General features: G+C 40.3%; 1 protein-coding gene across 1 annotated transcript in view; it reads right to left on the bottom strand.

The window, feature by feature from the left end:
- cad (carbamoyl-phosphate synthetase 2, aspartate transcarbamylase, and dihydroorotase) overlaps positions 1–14031 on the bottom strand; it is a 40458-nt gene extending 26427 nt beyond the window's left edge. The window contains exons 1-11 of the mRNA XM_079645333.1: positions 13645–14031; positions 11612–11751; positions 11014–11143; positions 10692–10834; positions 9495–9636; positions 8872–9043; positions 6813–6998; positions 4766–4875; positions 3454–3596; positions 1555–1686; positions 3–227 (exon numbers count right to left, since the gene is read on the bottom strand). Of these exons, the coding sequence (XP_079501459.1) occupies positions 3–227; positions 1555–1686; positions 3454–3596; positions 4766–4875; positions 6813–6998; positions 8872–9043; positions 9495–9636; positions 10692–10834; positions 11014–11143; positions 11612–11751; positions 13645–13726 (1605 nt within the window). The 5' untranslated portion in view covers positions 13727–14031. The remainder of the gene's footprint in view (positions 1–2; positions 228–1554; positions 1687–3453; positions 3597–4765; positions 4876–6812; positions 6999–8871; positions 9044–9494; positions 9637–10691; positions 10835–11013; positions 11144–11611; positions 11752–13644) is intronic.
- Between the last annotated feature and the right edge of the window lie 2107 nt (positions 14032–16138).

Genomic DNA, 16138 nt, shown 5'->3' with positions numbered 1-16138 from the left:
ACAGTCAGCGCCGCCTCACTGGGAGCAACGTGCTCATTGATCTCCTCCATCTTCTCCACAAAGATCTTCCTGTCCTCCGTCATCTCGATGGAGGCCACCGGCGTTCCCAGGACTTTCACATTGTATTTCTCCAGAACGCCGAGCCTGGTGAGCTCCACGCCGCAGTTCAGAGCCGTCTGACCGCCGAAAGTCAGAAGCACACCGTCCGGACGCTCGTTCTTTATCACCTGAGAGAGGGAAAGTGGCAATTTTTATCACATCTGGACGCAAATATTATCTATTTTCTGTTTGTGTTTGACTCTTTATGTATTTTTCATCGTTTTATTCTAGGTCAAAGTGTCTTTTGAGTTTTTAGAAAATCGCTATATAAGTGTCAGGTATTATTATTATGACAAAGGCACTGTGTTCAAGAAAGGATATTCAATGGAATAATTAATTGATAAGATAACATGTAGTTTTAGCGATCGTAAATATAAAACAAATAAAAAAAGGAAAACTAATTTATTTCCTTTCTAGAAAAAACTACTTTTTGTATTGTTTCATTAAAACCCTTAGATGCATTAGTGGGTCTTTTTGGACCCGGTGAGGTGGTTTTCTTGAGGTATCTTTTTAATTAGATTTTTTTATCATTTCATATTCCAGCTATTCCTCAAAAAACATGTTTTGGATATCATGCCATTCCGTTTTTTTATTTACATTTTAAGAAATTGTAGTTTTTGTATTTCTACCCCAAGCTTCCATAAGTGGGTCAAAAATAACCGGCATGCATTTCCTATGGGATCCTCTGGGAACCTTTGATTCTTATCACCTGTTGCTGTCAGGAATACATTCACTGTGGGACACACAGACTACATCACAAGTGACACCTCTCAGGAAGATTATTTTACACAGCAAGATCTGATACCTGTCAGTATAATAATAATAATAATAATACATTATATTTGTATAGGGCTTTTCAAGGACTCAACATCGCTTTACAATATAAGGGAAGGTTAGGGTGGGGGGTAGAGGACTATCAAACTTGATCAACCGGCATGGATTGATAGGGGGTGGGCTATGAGTAGACAAGAGGAGAAGAGATGAGTTTTGAAAAGGGACTGGAATAATGTGAGGGTCTCAGAATAGAGAGATCTTTGCATCGATATGTTCAAAACGTTTTTTTCAAAAAATGTAAAAAAAAAAATCTGAAATTCTAAATAGTGAAAAATTAAATATAAAATATTTCTAGTGTGAAACAAAATATAATACTAAATATTGTACAAGTGATTTTTCTTAAACAAAATGACAAAAATGGCATAAAAACACATTATTCTAATACGGGTCCTTTTTGACCCACTTGTGGACGAGTGTAGGGTCCAGTCACTCTAAGGGCATCTAAGGGTTAAATTGTGTAAAATAATATAAATGACTTATTCAATTCTGGGTTTCAAGAAAATATTTTTTAAAAATAAAACAATTAAATGTTTTAACAAAAAAAGAGTATGTCTTCTGGACTTCTCCTCCTGTAGGGTAGCTAGCACATTGAACGTACAGTGAAAAGGAGTTCCTCTGTACCTGAGTGACATATTCTGCTGTGAGTGGCAGGAAGTAGACTTTGTCAGCGAGGCCCTTGGACGTCTGAACGGTGGCGATGTTGGGGTTGATCAGCACAGTCTGGACATTCTCCTCCTTCAGAGCCTTTATAGCCTGGAAACACAAACAGATAGAAACATGAACATCTTGGACTCAGCTTTTCTCTAATGCACAATAAAACATCTGCCCGTTCACAGACTTATGCTGGTGTATTGTTCTTTTTGCAACTGAAAAGTGTCCCCACATGACCGCAGCCAAACGATAGCAATCAGCCACAGGAGCCTCTTTATGTGCATCCCAAAATAGCATCAATTTCACATTAACAAGAATATCTACACCAGGGGGGTCGAACTCAATTTGATCGCGGGCCACATCAGCGTTATGGTTTCACTCAAAGGACCGGCTGTAACTTCAAGACTATATACAAATGGGGGGGGGGGGGGGGGGGGTGCTGGCTTACCTGTACGTCAATCAAGTGGAAATGTCATAGTAAGGATGGATGATAGGCTAACTTTAAAAATATATATATATATTTTTTTTCAATGCCGTGCGATCTACCCACACGACCTTTGCATCGACAGCAAGTCAAAAAAGTCAAATTCTGAGAAAAAAAAGTCACATTTGAGATGCATTGTGGGACATATAGTTTATCGGCAATGTGCTTCTGTAAAGCGGCATGTAACCGTATAATAAACATATTATATTCTTTGCAAGCTCTTGTGGGGCCGCATGAAGTGAAGTCACAGGCCGTATTTGGCCCCCGGGCCTTGAGTTTGAACCCCCTGATCTGCACTGCTCTTATAAAAAGGTATATTTCGCAAAAGGTGGAGTCACGCCACAACTGTGCTGATTCAGTAAGTTCATTCTGAGTTCCCCACATCTTTCGAACAACTTCAGGGTCTTTAACCTCCTGATCAAAATGTATTGAATGGTTCTGAACTGCACCTTAGCACACACACACGGGTGACACCCCCCCTTTGCAGTTTTATTTTATTATTATTATTTGTATGTATTTATCTTTTCATATGGCTGAGATGTTTGTATCTCAGCCTGTGGAGTGAAACTATGGAGCTAAAGCTAATGTCCAGACATCAACCAGTTCAAGAGGAAAAACAGAGAAATTATTTTCTCGAGGTACAGGCATGGGGAAGGTGTTTGACTGTGTGTGTGTGTGTGTGAGTATGCAAGTGTGTATATATATATATATATATGTGTGTTTATGTATGTGTCTGTGTGTCTGTGACTGTGTCTGTGTGTCTGTGTGTCTGTGTGTGTGTGTGTGTGTGTGTGTCTGTGTGTCTGTGACTGTGTCTGTGTGTCTGTGTGTCTGTGTGTGTGTGTGTGTGTGTGTGTGTGTGTGTGTGTGTGTGTGTGTGTGTGTGTGTGTGTGTGTGTGTGTGTGTGTGTGTGTGTGTGTGTGTGTGTGTGTGTGTGTGTGTGTGTGTGTGTGTGTGTGTGTGTGTGTGTTATAGATTATAAATAAATCATTTAGGGACAAGGGGTGATATTAAATAAATTCTACTTCTTCTCAATCCTTTTCGAATGTGGGACTGTTTATGTTGCTAATGCTGTTGTTGTTGTTGTTGTTGTAAATGTCATTTTTAATGTTGATTTCTCTTACATGACTATGCACAGCAACATTTTTTTTTTGTTGTAATTATTTATTTTACTTAAAATGTATCAATCAATATGTCTATTGTATTATTATTATTTGTATTGATCTCTTTTTGTACTCTCTTTTTTCTTATGTTGGCTATGTAGGTACAGCTAAATGAAAATGGAAAAACTGTTGACCAAAATGTGAACGTGTGTGTATAATGAAACTGAATCTGAAATAAAAGACTAAGTTAATAATAATAATAAAAGGTCTTCCGGACAGACCTGGGACCCGGAGTAGTCGAACTCCCCGGCCTGTCCGATGGAGAGTCCTCCGGAGCCGAGGATCAGAACCTTCTTGGGGCGGATAACCTCCTCCGGCTTCGGGGAGTCCGGGTAGGTGAGGTGCTCCAGGACACGCTGCTTCACTGAGAGAACAAAAGGGATCCATGCACACATGTTTACGCGACTATATAAATGTTTGAGCCGCGTGAATGACAAAAAACATTATTGCTTTGATATGTTCTGCCTTTACCAAATATTGCACTTGATGCAATATTTGGATATTGCACGAGTACATATTGCAACTTTGATGCAACTTTTGAATAATTGTGCAGCTTTAATAACTATAATGCCCCTTTATTCAAACATTTAAGTACAACTCAACACTGAACTAACAGTTGATATTAATATCTTAAAGGTTCCATGACATGGCCATTTCTACTGATCATAATTCCATTGTTGAGGTCTACTAGAATAGATTTACATTGTTCCAAACTCACATTGGTTTCTCATACAGCATCTCTGTGTAGTATGTGTATTCACTCTCTGTCCTAAACGGCTTGTTGGAGCTCCTGCCCCCCCCCCCCCTGTGAGCCCAGTGGCCGTCTGCGAGACACAGCGAAACCCAGCCCGAACACACACACACATACACCCTCAGCCTGGCTGGGAGTTTGTGTGTGTGCCCAGGCTGAGTTCCGCGCTGTCTCGCTGACCCCACACCAGTGAGCCAGCTCACAGTGTCCCGCTCCTCGCAGCAGCGAGCCTCGCAACGTCCCGCCGTGTGTGTGTGGGACACCGTTACGTTACGTCACTATACCTGAAATACGTCACTATACCCAAGAAGTAAACAATGGAAAAAAAGAAATGTCCAACGAGGCGTTCTGGGGCAGCATAGACAGGTCTTCTCTGTGTTAGAGTTTTACTCCCTACAGGGTGTACTTTGAGGGTTTGTGACTCTGCAGACCGTTTACATGCAGAACAACCTTCATAACACACAAGGGGACGGGTAGTAACCGGAGAAGCATGACATGGGACCTTTCAGGGTGTATAAACTGAAGTATAAGGCTGGGATGGATTCTAACAACATATTAAAGTTCGACCCGAGCCCAGGGCTCATAAGATTTTTTTTATTTTTAAGGGAGGCAGACAGAAACATTCAAACTAAGAATATAGTCATAAGAAATTAAAAAAAAACTAAAGTGTTGATGCTATCAAATCCAAAACTGTCTTGACAAATGAAGTGTTGTTAAGAAGGGAGAAGTGAGACAAATGTTTAAAACAAAGTGCTTGTAGTAGTGAATGAAGTAGTTGTTACCAGATGTGGTGATGATCCCCTCCTTGTGGTCCCTCACGGTGTCGAGGAACACATCGAACAGACCCACCAGATCTGTGGGGCCGGCCATGTGCTCCGGGTGGAACTGAACACTGGAGAAAAGAACCAAAAAGGTGTTTGATCACAGAGTGTGTTCACCTACAAGGCATCTATATGCATAACTACATTGTTATGGAACATGGAGCGTTTACAGTTCACCATCCGTTCTTCTCTTACAAGCTATTTCTCAGGAAGACGTCCTGACCTAAATGAGTCGTAAATGGGGTTAGAGTTATTTATTCTTGTTCGGTTAATGGTCTTGTCCTTATGTGGACATGATGTTTTCTCCATTTGCTAGCAGGTGTGTTTTAAAGAATCCTATATATAGTATGATTCTTTTTTTGTTTGTCACAGCCCCTCCTCTTCAATTATTGGTGTGAAAATGAGGATCATATAAGACCCTCTGAAGACCTTCTGACTTTTGTATTTTGCCGCAGACTGCTTGATTCTGTGACGATTTACCTTCTTGCAAGAATAAACTCCCTAAAAGACCGTCTTATTCCAAGAATCTTCATTTCAGTACAAGAGGCGCTTTCAAACCGGAGTACTTTTACCCGTACTTTTCCCGTTTAGTTCCGTTAGTGCCTGGAATGTTGCCGCCATTGTATTTGCTGGCATTTAGAGATGTCCCGACCCGATCACGTGATTTTCAAAAGATCGGAATCGGGAGAAAAAAAATCGGGGATCTGGATTTCTTTTTTTTCCTTCTTTTTTTTTTAAATACTTTTTTAAAATGTTGTATTCAATGTTACAAAACAAAAATGACCATGTTCAAGTCTTAAAGTCATCCTGAGGCCTTAGTTTTGGTTTCAAATGACACAACATCATGTATGTGTTGCTTCTTTGGGGCTTGTTTTCATAGACCTGCTTATTCCTTTCAAATCTGGCAACAGAGTGGGCGCAGTGTCTAATTGTAGCAGTAAGCTAACGAGTACTGATAAGCTTTATTTTGTTTTGATCCAATGCTGCACAACTGAACTGATCCAATGCTGCTGTGAAAGAAAGAAGCTATATCCATGTTGGATAGAATATCCAATTTAAATAAAAAAATAACCTTAAGGGACAACTTGAATGCTCTTTTGTCTCTTCATGCATTGCATAAAGATCGGATCGGGAAAAATATGTATCGGTAAATTGTCAAAATCAAATGATCGGAATCGGATCGGGAGCAAAAAAAGGTGATCGGGACATCCCTACTGGCATTAGCATTATTATTAGCATTAGCCCCGCGCACCAACGCAGAGAGACTAACTTATGGCAACACAAAATAAAACATGGGAGCGGTGGAGATGAGGATGTGTCGGCGTTCTGGCGATTTACTCTGAAGGCTTCAGTAGAAGCTGCTGGGAGTCCCAGCAGCTTCTACTGAAGCCAGTCCCCAACTCCGGGGACTTCCGGCCGGGGACTTCGGGGGGCAGTATACGCCGTGAAGTTGTTTGCGGCCTGCCAGTAAACCCAAAGCAGAAGAAGAAGAAGTGACGTCAGCGGCTTCATTTGCCTAATCTTCCCTCAGGGACTTATTCCGGTGTGAACGTGATCTGTACTAAGTGCTGGGCAGTGGGCACTAAGTGCTGGGCACTAAGTATGGCAAAGTACTTTGTGTGAAAGCGGCTAATGGAAAGGTTTCTTCACCATTTTATATTATTTACTGGTTTGTCTGAGTAAATCAAATCAAGATTTATTATAGCCCCAAATCACAAGAAATGCCTCAAAGCAAACAAAACAAAATACAAACGTCATAACATAAAAATGATAGAAACAAATACATCAACATAAGGATTGCCATGTGATAAAAGCATGGGACTGAAGTGATGGTAATGATGAAAGGAAACTAGGTGATGGAAATTAGTTTACAAGGAAGAGAGAGTGCGAAGAGATGGGTTTTGAGTTTGCTTTTAAAGGAGTCAACAGGTGCTCGGAATGAAAACGTGATTCACGAGACACTTTCATTACGTTTCCACCACAACATCCCCCAGGGTCCCAGCGTTACCTGAAGAGGGGCTTGGTGTTGTGCACGATGCCCTCGTTGGTGTGGTCGTTGGCGTTGGTGAACAGGACGTCCCAGTCTGCGGGCAGAGAGTCGGGGTCCACCGCGAAGCCGTGGTTCTGACTGGTGATGTAGCAGCGCCCCGTTCCCTTGTGGATGCACGGCTGGTTGTGGCCGCGGTTACCATATCTAAGAGATGACAGAGAGTTAATTAAATATGTGGGATTACACTCTGGTTTGTTTTGAAGATTAACAGGAAAAGTTCAGATGTTTTATTTCTACTGTTTTCCATTTGGTGTCGTGGATGGAAAGGTCCTAATGCCGACGAGTGTACATTATTTCTGGTAGTAGTTGTGTTTGTTGTATCATTCTGGGTTTCATGGATACATCCTATACATTAATGCCAAATGAGACTGATTATATTTCTAAATATCAGCCGTCAAAAACATTAAAAATTACAAGTGACCACCAACAAACACATATCTGTCAAACCATACATTACTTTATTTGAAAAAAACACCTGTGTTTCTATTTTAAAGAATATCTTACAAGCATTTTGGGAGTTCTGTTACTTACAAAAGTATAAATCTTACAAACTACAAGTAGAAAATGCATTTTAATAATGTTTTCTTTGTGGAAATGCAACATTTTTCCAATTGAGTTTTGAGAACAAACAACAAACATCTTAAACAAGCAACTTCCTGAGGGATACAAGTCCTTCAAATCCTTTTCATTTCAAGACAGAATCGTACATAGTGTTGACATGCTAGATAATGTGTGTTATGGCAAAAAAGGGCTCAACTCGATTGTGTAACTGAAAAAACATTTAGATTGGGTTTCAAACTGAGAGCTCCAGGTAAAGAGACTGGGGTCCAATTATGAAATACCTGCATCTTGTTAGAAGCAGCCCTGCCAATTATTGTATTATCTGCATTTCCCTGCAATCACACAACTCCTGTGTTTATCGAGATGCCAACAACATTCCTACGCTCAGTGGGAACAGTTTCTGTCCGCTGTGACCTTCACACGGAGCCTGATAAAGCTCTGGAGTCTCACAGAAGTGACTCTGCAGCGAGGACAGGAGAGGCTTGTCTTGCATAGCGGATTGTTTGTTGAGCCTTTCTCATAACAACACCGCACCGCTCAGCCAGACTGCTGAGAACAGCACAAAGCCACCGTTCACATCCCAACACACACAGAACAAGTGCGGGAATGATGTTGGTGTTTCAGGAGAGAGAAAAGGGATTTAGAAGAGGTTCCCTGGTTCAGGTCACCAAGGCCACATTTCTGTCTTTGTCCAGTTCTGAAAATCCTCTACAAGCTTTGCAAGAGACTGACTGAAGCTCCAGATGTGAGTGCATAGCAACAGTATGCTTAAAATTAGAGATGTCCCGATCCGATCACGTGATCGGGGCCGATCACGTGATTTTCAAAAGATCGGAATAAAAAAATCGGGGATCGGGATTTTTTTTTTTTTTTTTTTTTAAAATACTTTTTTTAAGTTTTGTATTCAATGTTATAAAACAAAAATGACCATGTCCAAGTCTTAAAGTCATCCTGAGGCCTTAGTTTTGGTTTCAAATTACAGAACATCATGTATGTGTTGCTTCTTTGGGGCTTGTTTTCATAGACCTGGTTATTTCTCTCAAATCTGGCAGCAGAGTGGGCGCAGTGTCTAACTGTAGCAGTAAGCTAACGAGTACTGATAAGCTTTATTTTGTTTTGATCCAATGCTGAAAGAAAGAAGCTATATCCATGTCGGATAGAATATCCAATTTAAATAAAAAAATAACCTTAAGGGACAACTTGAATGCTTTTTTTCCTTTTTTTTCTCTTAATGCATTTCATAAAGATCGGATCGGGAAAAATCGGTATCGGCAAATTGTCAAAATCAAATGATCGGAATCAGATCGGGAGCAAAAAAAGGTGATCGGGACATCCCACTTAAAATGAAATGAAATTGGACACTTTGCTAGTTAAAAGACATGTCAAAATGTAGTACAAATACTTCTGTGTGAACTTAGTTTTAAAAATGGCAGAGTGCGCAGTTTGAGGTACTAACTTCATCTTGAAGGTCTTGGATCCGATGACTAGAGAGAGCAGCTGGTGTCCGAGGCAAATACCGAAAACGGGCTTTGGGTGATCCACGCAGACCACCTTCCTCATGTTGTTGATGGTGGCCTTACACAGCAGGGGGTCCCCGGGGCCGTTACTGATGAACAAGCCGTCATAATCTAGAAAAGACAGAAAACAGAAACAATGATGCGTCCTTTATCACGAATAGAGTTTGGACTACAACTGTGTCACACTGCTGACATACAGTATGTGAACAACAACAGCCTGTTATTGGCTTTTCTGGTTATTTCTCGCATCTAACTTTTAAGTTGGTAGAATTTAAAGCTGCATAAACAATTATTTCTTTAATAACTTGTTAAAAAAAATAATATGAGAGTTTAGAGGCGAGGGTTTAATGACTGACTCGGGTAGAATGATTAAATCACAAATGGAAGTTTCTTTAAAACTGTCCCATATTGTGGTTATATGTTCTGCAAATGTAAACCATAATTATGCAGATATCTTGCAAACCATTGGTCGTTGATTTTAAAGTAACCCTTCACCAGTGTACTCCTCCATATCCGGCACCTTAGTACAATTTAAGTCCATTAATAGCGGTGTGTGACGGACCTTTGCTGTCCAGCGGGTGATCCCAGGGTACGACAGTGACGCAGGCCCCCCGCTCAGCCAGGCAGCGGATCTGGTTGTATTTGATGCCGCAGTCCACCACTGTGATCCTCAAACTACCGCTGGGGTTGAAAACTCTGGGCTCCTGGAGACAATCAGAGGGAGAAGCAATCAACAAAAACATGTCTTGGTGTAAAAAAAAAAGGACTGTATCCAGTATAGTGTACACGTATTAAGATAAGAACTACTTTATTGATCCCAATTTGGGAAATGTTTGTGCTGCAGCAGCATAAAAAGACATAACAACAACTAAAAGACTAGAAATAAACAAGAAAGTAGAAAATATACATAGGCGCTTTCACACCAAGTACTTTGCTGTACTTAGTTCATGAGAACTCTTTAGTTCTCATGAACCAAGTACACGTACGCGTTCACACCGGAATAAGTTCTTGAGGGAAGATTAGGCAAATTAAGCCGCTGACGTCACTTCTGCTGCTGCTTTGGGTTTACTGGCAGGCCGCAAACAACGGCGTATACTGCCACCCGGAGTCCTCGGCCGGAAGTCCCCGGAGTTGGGGACTGGCTTCAGTGGAAGCTGCTGGGACTCCCAGCAGCTTCTACTGAAGCCTTCAGAGTAAATTTGCCAGAACGCCGACACCTCCTCATCTCCACCGCTCCCATGTTTTATTTTGTGTTGCCATAAGTTGTCTCTCTGCGTTGGTGCGCTGGGCTAATGCTAATGCTAATAATGCTAATGCGAGCAAATAAAATGGCGGCTTCACAAAACTTTTTGGGAGTTTTACGGGGCGTGGTTTGCAATCCGCCCAGCCAATCAGAAATGGGAACCTTTTTCTCCCATGAAAGTTCCTGCTCTCTAGCAGGGGCTGAAAAGGGGGTGGAAAGGTTCTCATTAACTAAGTTCTAGTTCCGGATTTTTTTGGTGTGAACGCACATTTTCTGAACTATACTGGGAAAAGTACTCCGGTGTGAAAGCGCCTCATGTTGAAGAACAATAACAAGATATAAAGCAAGGTATTATATATACATAAGCATGTGAGAGATGGGATATTAGGGCAACAAAACAATATATAAACGATATGAAGACAACAAAAAACCACCAGATTTCCAATTTGGTCGCAGGGTCATCATTTCAGGGTTTTAAAACGTTTTTAAGCATCTCGGGGGGTGGGGGGGGGTTACCTTCATGGAGACCTCCTGAACCAGGTTCCTCTTGTCTGGATTATCAAAGGGAATACTGTCCTCAGGGGTCCCGTCCACAACCAGCTTCCCCAACATGGTGCCCTTCTCTCTGATCTTTTTGGTCAGGCGGCGGGTGTCAATGCCTGGAGAACATTGAAACAACGGATCATTAACACGTTGGACTTGTGGTTTTGTGTCTCTGATTATTTCTTGTTATGAATGAGGTTTGAAATAGTTATCCTCAACATCTGTCCCAATTTCAATCATTTCAAAGTGTTTGATTCTGCATTATGTTATCAGTTCCAGAGTTACATTTCCTGACCTTGTATTCCAGGAATGCCTTGCTCCTTCAGCCACTGGTCCAAAGACTTGACTGAACTCCAGTGACTGGGACTGTCCGACAGCTCCCCGATAATCAGAGCTGCAGCGTGGATCTTTGACGACTCGAACCACTGATTAGGACAACACAAATACAAGAAAACACATCAGTATGTGGCGTTAGGTGAATAAATACTATCATTGTAGAGACAAAGGTCAATCCAGGTTCTTCCTTCTCGTGTATGTATGCATGTAGGAGCCATTACAATTAGAAAGTTGTAACTTGCTTCGTAGATTTAATAAGGTTTTTGATTGGTTATACTTTGGTTTCGGTCTTTGTTTGTATTATAATTATTGTTTATTATTTTGTGATCAATTATGGGTTGGATTAGTTGGGTCACATGGGTACATGCGAGACTGAGGAAGAGAGGTTTTTTTTATTAAAGTAAGATATTGTTTTACATATTTCTGGATCTCTGCATTCATTTTTGACTAACAAACGCAACCAGGTCCGACCTCAGCCTCTCAGCTACTTATCGCTTCCTGAAGTCGCTACACGTTACTTAGTTTAATCGCAAAAAAGCCCAAATATATCTGCCCACCTTGCTCAGTCCGAACTCTCCCTCTTCGTCCTTCGGTACGCCATAGTTTCCCACCAGAGGGTAGGTGAGGGTCAGTAGCTGGCAGTGGTAGGAGGGGTCAGTGAGAGCCTCAGGATAGCCCACCATGCCCGTCTGAAACACTGGAAACACAAAATATTCAAATATATTTCACACACAAGAGGATTTATCACCGACACCCATTCTCATACATTTCGTTCACATAAGTTAAGCCGTATTTTCCTACCATTATGCTGATAATATAACAATCTCTGAATGGCATTTACTCGAGTACAATTATGAGGTACTTGTACTTAACTTGAGTATGTTCATGTTATGCTACTTTTTTGAGGCATTTTTGTAACTTTTTACTTTATTTACTCGATACTGTCAGGCATGGATTTATAATACAGAATACAAATCAACCAACAAACCTGATGTATTTGTGAAGGTTAAGCTACCCAGCAGTATTTCAAGTAAATAATCCCCACCTTTACCAAGTGCAACATTAATAATACTAATTATAATACAAAAATGTTTAGATCTGATATGGGTCATACTGCAAAATGACTACTTTTTGTACTTTTTGTATATTTTGATGCCACTACTTTTGTACTTTTACTTGACTGACATTTGAATGCATGACTTGCACTTGTAACACAGTATTTTTACAATGTAGTATTGCTACTTGACTTAAGTACTTCTTCCACCTCTGGTTTTAAGGGACTCTACTAAAGTACCAGAAGAGTAACATTCCATTCTGATGCGTAGAGATTCTCCCGCCAAACAGCCATTTAAATGTAATGCTGCCTTGCTCATGACCACAAGCACACGCCCAATAGAGCAAAGTGCATCCTATTATAGAATCAACTATGCCTCATCTTTAATTTGGCATGCTTTCTCCACGTTGAGATTATTTGATTTCAACATAGGCCAACACCATTCCTTCATACCTCATGATTAGTCTGTGAAAAAGATACCAAAGGTGGTAGAATAACTAGTACAAGTGTAAGGATGTTTAAACTAATTTAAATAGCTTTATACCTGTATTTGATATTTACAAGAATATGGGAAATGACTATGTTAGCTTACTCAACATTTAATTGACAGCTCAGGAGAGTGGAAAGTTAATTTAAGTCACGGGTAGAGATGGAAGTACTCAGATCTTGTACTTGAGTAAAATTAGAAGTACTCAGATCTTGTACTTGAGTAAAAGTAGAAATATTCAGATCTTGTACTTGTGTAAAAGTAGAAATATTCAGATCTTGTACTTGAGTTAAAGTAGAAGTACTCAGATCTTGTACTTGAGTAAAAGTAGAAATATTCAGATCTTGTACTTGAGTAAAAGTAGAAGTACTCAGATCTTGTACTTGATTAAAGTAGAAGTACCAGAGTGTAGGAATACTCTGTTACAGTAAAAGTTCTGCATTCAAAATGTTCATCAAGTAAAAGTAGAAAAGTATTATCATCAAAATATAGTGAAAGCAGCCATTGTGCAGATTGGTACATTTCAGAATAATAGATATGATATGTTTTATAATGATTGATCATGAAAGTGTTCTCAAAGCTGGTAAAAGTGCAGCTAGTTTGAATGACTTTGTATACTGCAGGGTAGCTTGTGGATTTACTCCAGGTGGAACTAAAGTCTGATTTAAGATTATATTTCATTATCATTCATCCACATCTGCAAACTAACTAAAGGTAATAAACACATGCAGTGGAGTAATAGTACACTTTGTACCTCTTAAATTGTAGAGAAGTAGCAGAACATTGTAACTCAAGTAAAGTCCCTCAAAAGTGTACTTAACCACAGTACTTGAGTAAATGTACTTAGTTACTCTCTACACCACTGGTAAATGGGGAGAGGGGGGTTTGGCACAACTCTGATCCAAGACAGTCGTGGCACATTGAGGTATTAAATGTCCAAAAGTAAACAAACCCACATGACCTAAAGTTAGCTACTACGTACGTGCATTTTCGAAGGAGCTAGCTTTAGGTAGCTATATATGAAGTTATACATTAAAAAAATGACCTACCAACTTCTCCATTCACTGACACATTTGCACCAAATAGAAGGCCTTTGAAGGTGGTCCCGTCCTCTAAAATCAATGTTGCCATTTTTGCTTTCTCAGATGCTAAATACTGTAAACCGGAAAAAGTGATAGATGAATTGCTGAGTCTCCACGTGAAACACACGCCGCGCGCAGGAGATGGAAGATAAACCTTTTTCAAAAAAAACTACCAACAAGCACCGGATTTGAAAGCCGAGAAGGAATTTGTCAGTCCACTCAATGAACCTGGTTTGAATGGGGCAACTAAAATACAAAAAAAACACGTAATAAAATAATTTGAGGGATAATCGGACGGGAAGAAGAAAGAAAAGTGTTCCACACGCGCCGCCAGCAGTGTGGAAGTCTGCACGGGGCCTGGGCCGGTGAGATTGACATGATGACGCGATGGGTTTCCGGTGAAGACTTTCAAAACAATAGACAGACTTCCTTCAGGAGACTACACATTTTAATATGACACAATATATGGTACTTACCACAACCACTTTTGTATGTCTTTTATTCTGTGTTCAAATTGTTCAATTTATGTGCATCACATTTTAGGGAAATATAAGGTGCCTCGCTCCCTCCTAGCACACGTGTTGAGTTTAAACATGTTGGGTTTTATTTTGAAAGTATAACAGCTTGTTTCCGGTTCAATGGATCTTTAACACATGTTGGCGCCACTGTGACGTCATCACGCTGACGCTGGGCGTACCTGCTTGAACCATTGATGTGGATGTATGGTTTGAACTGCTTTGAACATAATAATAATAAATGGGATTTATATAGCGCTTTTCTTGACCCAAAGACGCTTAACATGGATGTATAATAAGGACTCAACAGCTGGAATTCATTTTGCCTCCACTGGGTTGCCGATGTTGGGTCAAAATATCTCTAAAGTTGTTGGCAAAAGTACCATAACATGTTTGTGATAAGAATACTAATATACTGAGGCAATCTTTGGGTGGTGTTTTGTAAATAGATTGGAAGCAGATTATAAAACGGTTTGCTGACGTCCAGAAATGTGTGTTGTTTAGTTAACACTCACATTCAATCTCACATAGCAAAATGTTTATGTCAATTTACTTCCACAGCAACAGTGTTTGAGTGAGGAACATGTTTTACCTTAAGTTACGTGTTAGGACTGTTGGAGATTTGGAGGATGTTGCAAACCAACCTCGTCTCCGCGTGTCGTTTGACAAGCTAGGTGAATTCGGGAAAAGGGAGGGATTGATTAAGAAACACCAGAATGCAAGTGAAACAATAATCCGGCTTTAATGATACAAGGCAACGATACAAAATACAAATACAAAGAAATCACGAAGCACTCTGCAGAGTACTCCGGGCTCAGGTTCTACCCCACGTGTGAGACAGGTCTCAGGAACGGCTGGTGAAAAACAAGAGCGCGAACCAAAGGAAAACACAGGCTTTCATACTAAAACACAGGAGGAGGTGTGTACGTGCATTCCCCCAGAGGTCATCTTATTGGCAGAGATCAACACATGGCCTGTCGCACCCAATCAGTGCGACACAGCAGCTTTTAGCCAGCACACACACATCTCCTTTATGGCCCTTTGTCCATCTTCCCGCCTCCTGACTGCCACACATAAGTTAAAAGTATGTTTTAAGATATAGTTGTTATAGTTGGCTAAATATACGTAATACATGTTAATTACTTTCATATCAATAACAACGAGGAACACATTACCTATGCTCTTAAGCAGTATTAGAGATGCTTTTCAAATAGTCAAACTTCTCACAGGCTTACCTATGGCCCTTCCATTTGTTTGAGCTATTGTTCACATCTTTACTTCAAATAAAAGGTTTCACATTGTATATTTCCAGCTTCCTTTACACATACTGCTATTATTAACACAAAGTAACTAACCCCACACCTCTATTGAAAACAAGTCGATTCCCCTGACAATTGACATGCTGAAACCTCCTGGAATGCGTCCCTCCCCCAGCTCTCTCGTCCCTATCATAAAACTGCTTCCATTTCATATAGAGTAATAAAAGATGTTTAAGCTAATTTCTCCACAATGTTTGTAGCCATTTAGTACCCACACATGAAAGAATAAGAACAGAGGTATAGTTGACCAGTAATCATGTAGCTCTTATATTTACTTCAATGAAAACACATACACATCTGCTACAAGATTGTGTCACACACACCCATTTTTTACGAGGGAAGCATTCCAGCGTCTGGCACTATCTCCAAATATGGTGTCCCATGCTCCCATCTCTTCTCTAAGCACACAGAATTCACCTCAATATATTGGGGAGGAAAGGATACTTTGTCCCTTCAAATTTAACACACATGAACATATATAAGGTGACACCAAAATGAATATACCAGATTTTACTTTCCTGTCATACCCCGTTACTTTAATACTTCAAATAATTCAAATAATCCTTCAATTCCCCCTTTTTGGTCTCGCATTAACGAGACCAACACACATAAGACATTTGAAACAAA

The sequence above is a fragment of the Notothenia rossii genome (assembly GCF_949606895.1).
Source record: "Notothenia rossii genome assembly, chromosome: 8".
NCBI classification, from domain to species: Eukaryota; Metazoa; Chordata; class Actinopteri; order Perciformes; family Nototheniidae; genus Notothenia; species Notothenia rossii.
The sequence above is the reverse complement of the archived record's forward strand: the minus strand, read 5'-3'. Positions and strand labels throughout refer to the sequence as shown.